At 40.5% G+C, this 12,433-nt stretch overlaps 1 protein-coding gene across 4 annotated transcripts in view; it reads right to left on the reverse strand.

Moving 5' to 3' along the window:
* Positions 1-12,433, reverse strand: part of LOC307045746 (RNA-binding motif, single-stranded-interacting protein 3-like) — a 135,439-nt gene that overhangs the window by 94,203 nt on the left and 28,803 nt on the right. For all 4 annotated transcript variants that reach the window (XM_079691675.1, XM_079691677.1, XM_079691676.1 and 1 more), the window contains exon 2: positions 1,792-1,970. In XM_079691675.1, coding sequence (XP_079547801.1) covers positions 1,792-1,970 — 179 coding nt within the window. The remainder of the gene's footprint in view (positions 1-1,791; positions 1,971-12,433) is intronic.

Below are 12,433 nucleotides of genomic sequence, written 5' to 3' on the forward strand. Positions count from 1 at the left end.
GATGAGACCATTTGTAGCCGTTACCAGCAGAATATTTAGAGCAATATATCATTCTCCAATTACATTTGATAGCATCAGGTAATAGCTGGAGGCAAACAAGACCCTCTCTGGAAAAAGCTGGTTTATTGCTTGCATTACATTCTGCTCTGTTTGTCCACACAGGGACAATTGGGAATTAAATGTGCTGGATCGACTTTAAACACCAAGGATGAGAAGTGCCTAACAGTTACTGCAGGATTCCTACACCATTCACCATTGTATTATCAGGACGCACAGATACTCTTTGCTATATTGCTGTGAGGAGAATATTCTAGGTTCATTTCGGCAGGTTAGTTTTAATGTGTCCTCAGCATTGACCTGCTCACACCCTTAAAATTGATCTCTGAGCTGTGACTAGTAATGAGAGGTTTAAATCTTTTGGTATCACAGCTTTCATTACTTTCGATCTAATTTGATTAAAGTGTCTGTGTGCTAATAAAGGCAGTGTGGCATATTATGTCATGAGAGCAGGGTAAAAAAGAAAAGATGAAGGAGTTTTTAAAATTCTGAATACAATAATGTACACACAAAGGCAGACGTTAGCACACATATGCCCAACTTGCAGAGAATACTGTGAATACTTATTACTGAATATTTTTCAGTATTTTGCAATTATCGGTGACTTCAAGAATAAAAACTTAAAGTAACCAAAACATTTAAAGTGCTGCCTTTTACATAAAATAAATTGGTACCCTCTGGCTTTCTGCTATTTTATTCCTAAGAGATTTTAGGGAAATCAATGTTTGAAGTTTTGAATCGATTCAAAATTGTACAAGATTACTGAAGGAGCACACATTTATTTTGTTCCCCAACCTTACTCGGGCATTTTCATCTTATTTAGGTTCCCCCCCTCATCATTCTTAAACAATCAATTTAGAGCAAATTCAAATATAATAATATAATCCATCTACTAAAGCACAATGTTTTTAAACTGCACTAAGAATCTATCTGCACACAGGTTATGCCTAAATGTTTTATTCAAACTCAATTTTAAAAGTCATAACACAGTGTTTTTGTGACATGCTGTTTCCAAGGTGAACTTTCAATCTCAATGTTTATGGAGCAGTGGGACATTCACAGCACACACTGTGTATGACAATCACTGCTGCCAGGCTTATAATAAACACTGGATCAGAATGTGTTCAGATAAATAATAAATATATGCCTTAATCAGCTTCAATACCAATCATGCAGATCTGTTTTACTGGTATCCCTAGGTAGCATTAACTACATGCAATTACATTTCTATTCAGCCAATTTAATGTTACTTCCATTTAATAGAAGGAGTGGATTGGCCTGCCATGCAGTAAAACATGTCCATGTCTTTTAACAAGAAATGTCCAAAAGCATTAGCAGACATTTTAAAGATTAAGGTGTTTTCATTTTCTGCAGATGGATGCATGTTTCTGTCCTTTTGTGTGTGTGTGTGTGTGTGTGTGTGTGTGTGTGTGTGTGTGTGTGTGTGTGTGTGTGTGTGTGTGTGTGTGTGTGTATATATGACCCAGTGCCAAAGAGAGCGGATGGGTTAGGCCCAGCTGTGTTGTGTTTTTTCCTCTGAGGAAGCACAGGGGGGTGGGCAGAGAGGTCAAGAGCAAACTGTTGATACTCATTATAAACTGCTGTTGGAGTCACGCACAACTAATTACCACAAGCTGAAGTGAACGGAGCAGGAACGAAAGGAGCTGAAGGATGTATGTGCAGAGCAGGACAGGTTCACATGAAGTTGAAGAGAAAGAAAAGAATAGAACTCACGGCTGGCAGAGTTTGATGAGGTCCTGGTCGGTGGTGGCAGGAGGCAGGCCTCGGATGTACAGGTTGGTCTTACTGAGTTGCTCCATTAGCCCACCTCCATGACATCCTCCATGACCTCCTCCTCCTGTAGTGCCAGGGCTGGGCGGAGCCATGGGCTGCGGGGGAGGAGCATAGGACTGCTGTAGAGACAGAGAACAAATTGAGGAAAAGGTCACTTCAGGTCAATGTATATTTTCAAATTTCAATGTCAAAATAATCTCCGATTTAATAATTCCCCACTTGTCACATCATCTTCCTGAATTTCCTATGGCAAATCCCAAACCAATATCTTGATTCAACAGGAAGCAAATCTCATTAAGGAAGCAGGATGTGGATGATTAGTAGTGTTTATTATGATAATGGTACTGAGTGTTACTTTGGTGCTGACAGGCTCAGCTGAATCTTAGCACAGATTTCTCCAGTTTTCATTTGTATCAAGCCATTTGCGGCTTTATTAAATATAAAGAGGTTTACAAAGAGTTGCTGAACAGATGGCTTTGAGCGTGTGTCCTGTCAGTGGTGAGTGTATTTGAAGTTGCATCAGCTATCTTGATAGGTCTTTAAGTCTAAAAATGAATCTTAAAATTGAATCTTTTAACTTATTCTCCAATGCAAACAGAATTGGATACATTTGTTTTGATACCAGTGATCTTTCTACTTCAAGGTACTGTAACATATTTCTTAAAGTTTACAATACTGCATTAGGCACACTTGCTCAAAGGGTCAGTGTGAAGGATTGAGGGGCATCTAGCATTGCAGTTACCGATTGTAACCAGCTAAAAAGCCCTCTGTTAACCCTTCCCCTTACAAGACTATGCTAATAACCCAGGAGTGCAAAACCATGGTAAGGGACCGTCACCTTACCCTCGCTCAAATGCCATCACACTAATTCAGAAGCACTGACATTCAGGGGGATACTAGCATTACTGCAGTTTTAAAAGAGTGATGCAAGACTTCAGTGACAATGAAAACATGAAAAAGAGCTATTGTTTGGTTTGCAGTTCTGAAAAGTGTAAAATAAAAACATAGTGGTGCAACATAGCAGTATCCAAGCAAGAAACCTGCTCCCTATAAAGGTGGGCTAAAGCAGTTCCCAAAGTGGAGTGGGGGTCGCGAGATGATTACAAAATAAAAATGGAACATTTTAAAAAAAATTGATCATTTTTTGTTATAATATTTTGTTTTTTAATTTGTATTAATAATAACATTTACATACACATTTTCAGGGGCGGACTAGCCATCTGTATAATTTCCCCGCAATGAGGCTCTCCCTTTGACAATCCACTAGCGCAGTGTTTCTCAAACTTTTTAATACCAAGGACACTTAACCAATAAAAAATACTAGTAGTAATAGTAATAGTAGTAGTGATAGTAGATAGTAGTGAGACAATAATGACACTCCCGCGAGAATGCGGAAAACTGAAATTGATTCACTAGCCCCCCCCCCCGTCGACAGGGGGTCGCCAGTCTCTGGCACTGTTATTTTGGGGGTCGCGGGCTGAAAAGTTTGGGAACCCCTGGGCTAAAGGGCTAATTCTAAAGTTACAAAAACCAAACCAAAAACGTTTCAGGTTCCGCACCACTGAAAATACAAGTTAAAATAGGATATCCCATTTCTGCTAAGAGATCCCCTAAATACTACACACTGACCTGTTAAGCAGTTTCTGTCAAACATCTCGTTATGGGTGAATAAACCAGGCTATCCAGTTTTTTAAATCCAGGCCCATCGCCCCAACTTACTCAAACGTTTCCTATCAGCCTCCACTGTCCAATTACTCAGTTCACTGCTGACTTAATAAGATGACCATTTCTAGCAGGGAGAAAGGGCAGAGCGGGATTAATGAGTGTTTGGATGAAGGGTTCAGAGTGCACTCCCAACCGTGCCTGCATGCCTGCTGCCTTAGGCTAACTATTAGGTGAAGTTTAGAGGAAGTAAACAAGCCTGATGGTTCATATGACAGCAGCGTTCTCACTTTGTCTCATTCATGTTCAGAGAAAAACCTCCACACTGGAACATCTAGTTCCCTACAGTGGGACCTGTGCTGTGCTGTGTGCAAGTTCAACAACCGCTGCAGTTTGAAATGATCAAAGACAGGGAGAGAAAGTGAAGCGAAGGGATAGAGACAGGTGAGATAGTGAGTGCATCTTCTTAGAGGTATACTGTGTTTTGGCGGATGTGTGTGCATGTGTGTGTGAGATTGCTAGTAAGCGTGTTTGAGCCTGTTTGTGTGTGAGTCGGTGTTTGTGATAATGACAGGTTGCCAACGCGCAGCAATGTGTAGCCTGAACCAGCTCTGATATTAATCCATTACCTGTACTTCCCTCAAATGGCACACCATTTCACACAAAAATACACACACACAAACACACACTGGCAGCTCAGGGATTCAGGATTCAACACACACTTACAGCAGACATGCAGCAGTAAAAGGAGAGGCTGTCTATGGAGTAGCATCATTTGCTGGCGAGTGCATTACACTAATAGCCCAGCAAAAACATGACAAAGTACAGAGATGAAAGAAGGCTGCGCTGGGTAATACTTCATTTTAATGGCTGTGACAAATATGACTCTATATTGCAAGTGACTCCTAAATCCCTTACATTTGCAGTCTGGTATTTTCTCCAGACCATATCACAATACTCTGTTCCCTGGGAAAAATGAATAAATGTTTGCTTAGGTAGTAACATGCTTAAAGTAACATTATGTAACTATTTTATCTTGAAATATTTTTGATGCTGACTGGTAATAGAGAGGATGGTGTCTCAGTCCCAATTTGTGCCACAAAGGCCTGTTCTTGCACTATAACTTTGGTGCACGTGTCACATAATCTACCAAGTAGAGTAAGTAAGATGTCAAAGCACCACTTTAATTAGATTTTGTTGAAACTGAAACCTGTTTACTGGCTTTTTAACTGTGGTGTCCTCTGGCGCCCCTACCTCTACTCTTTGTAATATACATATTCTCTTGATGATGAAGCTTAAGTAATGCTAACCGCTAACTGTTGCTAACTAAAGCTTCTGTCAATTTGTTGACTCTCTAGTCTTTGATCATTAATTAGTAACATAATCAAAACAAATTAATATGTAACATTACGTTGGATGGATGGATGGATGGATAGATAGATGGGTAGATAGGTAGGTACTTTATTATCATCATCATTACTGTAAAGAGTCGCAACAAAAGATTCACTTTGATATCCTTAGGCGGTTTTTTCCTTATGGACAGCTTTTTTGCTTGTCAGAGAACAGACACACTGAGCAGAGGATCAAACTCTAAATTCCTCCAGAGGAGCTGCTGAGGGGCCAGCAGTGGGCGGTTTGTACTGAGAGGTGCGCGAATGTGTTTTCATGTGGGGCCTGTGATCATGATAATGAAAACCTCCCTGCTTCAAAGCCTGAACTGTGTCGAGGGCTGTTCCATATGAGCCTTTTAACAAAGGGTTTGTTTACAGAACCACCTCTGAAAGATAACATCCAAACATGTCTGATGGGAAGAGACAGATACAAATGAAAGACCCCAGGCTGAAATCTGACAGAGAAAAAGACCCTGAATAAAGCTTAAACATGCCTTATATAAGACACATTGCACATATGCCAGCACAGCAATATGCGCACCCAAACATAACCAATCTGGCAAGATTTATTCACGCACACTCACTGGCAGCGTTATCTATACACATTCATTTCATTCCACCATGATTTGCAGCAGAACAAAATCCTTTCTTTACCCACAAAAACGGACCCAGATGTCCAGGTATGCACAACTGTTTAAAGTTTAAACCTCTCTCCTTCCTCTCACTCGCTGACACGACACACACACACACACACACACACACACACACACACACACCTGATCAAAGGCCTTGCCCAGGGAACCTCTTTTAGCCAATTTGTGCAGCTGTCAGGGTCGGGCCGATAGTGAGCTGTGTATGTAATGTGTCAGAGACTGTGATAGGGAAATCCTTTGAAACATTGAAATCTCTCTCTCTCTGGTAACAGCTCTTTCTCCTCAATTCTTCCTCTCTCCCTCACTGTCAAATTCGACACCACCATCGCTCAATCTCTTGCTCTTTTCACCTCTATCTTTCCACTTCTCACATTCTCGCTCTATATTTCTTCCCCACTCCCTCCCTATTCTCTCCCAGTTTGTGTCTTTTAAGGATTACTCTGCAGTTGGAGTGTGTGGACTGAAGGCTGCTTCTCAGCTGGTATTGTTGACACACTTAGTACAGTGGAGAAGCTCTCGCAGTGGGAAAACGGCTCAGAGGCAGCGACACAAACTGTCACACAAAGCAAACACAGTCGCCAGGTTTTTCGTAGATTTCATGCACGGCTGAGCCTGTGAACGGCACAAAACATTGCTGTGCGGTGTCATATATGTGCATGTTGCTGAATACCTAATGAGCATATGTTTATCCGCACAGTGACATGCAAAGAGGGCTAAGAACACAGGAAATCAGTGTTGGTTACTGATTCACAAGACACTTTAAAAAAACACAACAGCCTAATCTTTGAATATGTGATGCATACTGTACATGCACTAAGAAACAATGCAGATGTGTCAGTCGATTGCAGAAACACTTACATACACAAGATACTATATATAGTTGTTTTGTCTTTCATTGATATGAAAATTAAATATAACAACTGATCCTTCAAAAAACTGCTTTCTGATATCTCATTTTGTATCTATATGTTGCTATACATGCATGGAGTTGTTTGGTTTTCTTGCTTGGCAAGTCGGTAGACTAGCGCGTAGCTTGCAAGCTAATCGCTATCATGTTAGCCAGCCTGGAACATGCTAGCACCGGTCAGTCCTAATAGCTTTCTTAACCTCTTTCTGTTGTGTCTATATTGGGTCCTTTACTCACCCGGCATTTCGTTCTCAGGATTTACATAATTGTATTCAATTAAGTGTTAATAAAGGGGGGAAGCTCTTCGACTGTCAGATAACAAGCTTGTTGGCTGAGTAACTAACAGGTCAATTACATACAGTTATTTATTCAACCATATTTGTTCCATTGTTCCTGTCTCATAACATTGCCCTTTTGTGGTGAAAATTATACTCCAAAAGAGAAGGGTTGAATTAAAGATGACATGGCTCTTAAGCTGCAATATTTTATTCCAGTTTGGATTCTTCTGTGAATTCACTTTGCACATTTGCCTTTTTTTTTTATGAAACTTTGCTAGATTGCTGATGCAGCATACCTTACTCTACCATCCACCGCCCATTAGTTTTTTAGACCATGCTGTGAACTCTTACTGCCCTTCTTCTCTAGCCATCCAGTACATCATTTAGGTGAAGGTTAGAACACATACACAAGCTAGACAGACCTCACATGCACTCACACTTGTCTATAGCCCTCTCGTCCATAAAGAGTTCTCTACTTTCCAAACAATGAGTTGCTCCTGGAAAGACCTGAAAACTGATTTAAATCAACCCCCCACACACTCTCATGTAACCACAGCTCAGTTTTCCTCCAGAGTTCCATTAAAGTACATTGACCTTGCTAAGGTCAGGTTTCCCCTGCTATTTTCAGCAGAACCGATTTTCGTGGTTGCATACTGATGCACTCTGTAAGCCAGTGCGTAGCTGTTGTATATGTGCACATTTATCTTTGTTTGACTAAAACAAAGATACAGAGATAAGAGACCGACAGAAGGACACACACCAAGTGTAAGACAGATACAGTACATGGCTCGAGAGATTACAGCAATAGCCAACAATGTGTCCAATAGTCTGCTGCTATAACTCTTTTATACAATTATTAAGGCTCATATGTGCATTTGTGAATGTAATATGATGGATATTCTCACGCATGTGGGCGTGTATGAAGAGACATTCACAAGGATCAAACTTAGCTGTCTTCAGCGTGATTCCATAATAGATGAAAGCATGGGAAAACTCACTAATAATGGTAGAAAGGAAAAGAGAGTAGGGGAAAAGAAGTCGCTCAGTCCCAGAGAGGGGTGAACTTTGGGTGAAAGGTATGGGAAGGGGTAGAGTAATGTGAGAGGACGCCACAGAAAATTGTAGAGATATGGAGAAGGAGGAATGGCTGATCCCGACAAAAATGAGTGAGAAAGGATAAGAGTGGGGAAGGGGGAAAGAGGATGGGACAATAGAGAAAGGAAAGAGTAGGACATAGGCGAGGGGTTTGTTCCGGCCTCTTCCGATGCTTCCTGAAACACAGAGGAAAGAATGCGGGCTATTTTTGGGTCCAGCGCTGAGATTCTCCCTTACTCTCTGTGCCTCTAAACACAGCAGCGGAAGGGTTTAAGGAAGAGCTTGGAATGGAAACATGGCTTTGAATATCGCATCTCCATTTAGAGATTACAAGCAGCTAAATTAAGCCTTGGCTACAGCTTCTGTCGGAAACCTTGAAAAGACAACAAATCATCTCTTTAGGAATTTACCAAAAAAAGCAAAGTGTCTCGTCCAGGTCTTGTTATACTCAAAGGTGAGGCCTCAGGGATATCACACCGAAAAGCTATAGTTAAAGTTATAAAGGAAGGAAACATGGCATATGTTTGTCAGGGAAAGCAGAGGAAGCTGCAGTAAGTCCAGGCAATGTTGTGTGCAGGTATAAATAGCCTTGTTGGATACAAGCCTTATGATATCCAATACAGGATGAGGTTTCCAAGTGTTGAGTTGAGGAACGTGTAGGCTGGAGGTATAGCCTGTGATTAAGTATGGGGAGTAAATGAAATGTGTGGGCAAATCACACCTGAGAGGGCTATTTATTAAATCATTTCAAAGTCCAGTTCCAGGTAAAGCTTGCAATCCCAGAAAACAGATTTGCTCTTAGTTTATCCAACATGAAGTATACTGATTTTAAAATATTAAAGTGGCTACAAGTGAAGGCAATCGTACACAGTGTGTGCATGTTTCTTTAAATACATGTAAGACCTTAACAGACGTCTTATTATGCCAATTAGGATAACGAACCTGAACAAATCCGCAAATGAAATACACATAAAATAGGAGCCCTTGTAAAACATACCACACCAGGCACTTTATTTTAAGTGTAACACTAGATTAACCATACCCCTCGGCTAACACAGCCATAATTATACCAATTTAAGGCTGTTTTGTTTTTTTCATGACCTGCAGAAATTCTGCAGATTTTAAACACAGACATAACTGGATATCATTTTTTACCAGCCTGCAAATTGCATCAGCCTCAACTAAAGAGAAGAGTCAATCTGTATGAAAATAAATATCACTTTAATTTGAAATGCAGAAAGTTGACCAATCACAATATACTCAATTTCTTTTTTTTCATAAGAAGGATTTTATACATTTGAACGGGTAAAAAAAGGGATATTTAATTGTATGTAAAGCAGTATCTGTATTTAACAGATACTCACTGGAACTAAAGACAATACTGCTGGTAAAATCGTTCATCGTTCTCATCAACATGTTTCACTTCTCTCACATCATAAAAACCCATTCTGTCAGTACTGAGTTCTTCTGGAAACAAAGTCTTTGTTCCTGCATTTTGAAACTAGCAGTGCAATAAAGGCACTTACACTGATCGCTCATTGTGCTGTTGTATGCTTCCTGTCTGCTCATCTAGCCCCCCTGTTAATGTACATCCACTTTCTGTCTCTAGTCTTATTATTAATCTCTCACCTCTCCCCTACCTTCCTCTCCTCTCTCGTCAATCTCCCGGTCCCCTTCCCAAATTCCTCCCCCCTCCGATTCTCTCCGACTCCTCAGAAGATCAGGTCGTCAAGGTTGCTTCCCAGTGGAACACTGTGTTCCAGCCCTCTACCTCTCATGTTAACATCAGCAACAATAGCATCAACAACACTTGGGATGTCATAAACACGTTGCACAAACATCCCAGGGGGACATATAGTTTGGGCTTGATGCTTACTGACCGGGTGGGAGATAAGGAGATGATGGAGAGGCTGTGGTGAACTCTCAGAAAATTCCTGTGGCTGTGTTTTTCAGAAGGTCAGAGAGTGGGGGGGTGCAGGCTGTGTGAGTTCACAGGCGAGCTGTTTAACTTGAGATTGATTTGAAAACGCGTTCGCCTGCACGGCTATTGTTCTTGGGGTCAAGGGCGTTTGTGTGTGTGGGTTTGTGGGAAAAAGACAAAACCCACTACCACGTGCTTGTGCAACAAATTTGTCCCCATTTGGGTATGTTTTCTTCTGTGTTTTTATTTGTTTTCAGAATGTAATTCTAAAGCTTGAATTGCATCAAGTAATTCGTACAATTTATCTTCAGATCCTGAACAGAGTGAGAGTTTGAAAAATGCAGCTTTGGACAAAAAGAAAAGGGAGACATGTTAAGAAATGCTCTAGCTCAGGAATGAAGTAGCGGCATTCTGGGTATGTTCAAGATTGACCTGGCCACGACTGCTTCCAAAAAATGTTAAATAAGGAAGTAAAACAAACGCCTTACTCCATGCATAACAGCACATTCCCCAAAAAATACAACCACCTGGTTGATTCCAGATTTTTCAGATTAACTGTTCTTGATATCCAAGAAAGGATTTTACTTATTTTTCCTCAAAAGTCTGCCAGTGCACAAATCTCATATTTAACATAATGTACTCTACACATGCAGGCTAAGATTTAAGTACTTGCTAAGCTATTTTCTTGCTGTCAGAAACAATCAAAGTAACTAACAAATATATTCGCTAAAGCTGCTGACCTTGCACTCTTTCGAAAAGAAAAATAAACACCATTCCTGAGTGATGTCCAAGAAAATCATTCCACGGCATAATGCTTCAAAACTCCTTGATACAAAATCCTATGCTACATTCTTCCTTTTTAATTGCATGACCTCTAGCATGCAAGTAAAAAAAGAGGAGAGGGGGGGATTGCATATTGAAGAGAAGCTTTGCACAAAGCTCTTTTATTATGCATATTTATGCAAATGACACGTTAGTTTATTCAAAAAAGTATTTCTCGCTTCTCCTCTCATTGCCTCAGCGTTTCAACTCTGCAGTATACATTAAGATCGGCATCAGACGGGGTTCTTGATAGGTTTTATACAGAAGGACAAAGTATGGAGGTTTCATTGTTCTTTAGCTTTCCCCTTAACGTTTAAACTATAGCACAGCTAAATATTGAGTTTTAACGGCAACAGCTCCAGTTCTTCATCACTGTTAATGAACTCTAGATGTCTCCTTATACTGTATAGTGAAATGTACAATATATTCCTACCTGCCGCTTACAGCGCTTCTAGCCTCTATATTATCGTCTCCTCCTTGCATATTCATAATATCTTCCTGCCCTCTCATGTCCCTTGCCTCTTCTAATTTCGCTTTTCTCCTCCTCGTATATAACTTCACCTCCCCGTGTTTTGTCTTCAGTTTTCTCCTCCTCTCCATTCCTTCGCTGTCGCCAGCCCCTGCCCTTTCTTCTTCTCCTGTTCCATCATCTCCTTTCCTCTTGTCTCATCATCTCTTCCTCTTACTTCTCCTATCTCCTGGCCCCCCTTTTCTCCAACACTGTGCAGGAGATTAAAATATGAGGAAACAATCAAGCTCTTGCTCATTAGCATATGAACGGGGGGCCGACGGGCAACTGCAGGAACGACAACAGAGCCCTGGAAATCCACAGCAGAGCTTTTTTTAATCCCAGGGATGACTTTTTAGCGTATTTTGTTGAATGAGACAGAACAGTCGTCCGCCGGTCCTTTCAGGCAGTCAAATTACCATCAGAATAAGACAGAATGCTTATATAGCGTCAAGTCAAAGAATGGAGACTATAGAATAAGTGTGCAGACAGAATAATGTCTCTCTGCTGCAACAATGAGAAGCTGAAAAGATAGGATATGCTGTGTGTGTGTGTGTGTGTGTGTGTGTGTGTGTGTGTGTGTGTGTGTGTGTGTGTGTGTGTGTGTGTGTGTGTGTGTGTGTGTGTGTGTGTGTGTGTGAGTGAGTGTGTGTACAATTGTGCGTTGTGTTCTTTTTCTGACACTAACAATGAGAAACTGAAAGATAGCTAATGGCGTGTGTGTGTGTGTGTGTGTGTGTGTGTGTGTGTGTGTGTGTGTGTGTGTGTGTGTGTGTGTGTGTGTGTGTGTGTGTGTGTGTGTGTGTGTTGAGGGGTGTCTACTCTCATTAGCGAATCAATTAAAATGTCTCTATAAGCCAAGCAGCATCAGAGGTTGTGAAATACAGTATATTATGTGAGCTGCATACACAGCAACATAAATGAGAATCACATTACTGGAAGAGACAACTACGAAATAATATCAGGTTTTGGGAATTCATTCTGCGTTATAAAATTGACGTTTTGAGAAGGCACAGATTGGTCACTGACAATGGATATTACCTAACACAGGTTAATATTGGGGCCCTAATCATATAGATACAAACCTGTAAATCACATTTTTTTTTGTTTAAATGATCTTAATATCATTTAGCAGACTAGCTATTTTCTTTCCAATCAAAAATGCTGAATCAAGATTAAAAAAAAGAGAGAAAATCTGACTAGTCCTCCAACAGCAAAACATTTGCTCGCAAAGGCTACAAAAGCTACACTCAGTTATCTACTAAGCTACTAGCAATCAAGGCAATTGTACTGCATATTAGCTTTTTTTAAATGTTTTAATTCTTTTTCTATGTTTACAGTCATA

Source organism: Notothenia rossii (assembly GCF_949606895.1).
Source record: "Notothenia rossii genome assembly, chromosome: 7".
Classification (NCBI taxonomy): Eukaryota; Metazoa; Chordata; class Actinopteri; order Perciformes; family Nototheniidae; genus Notothenia; species Notothenia rossii.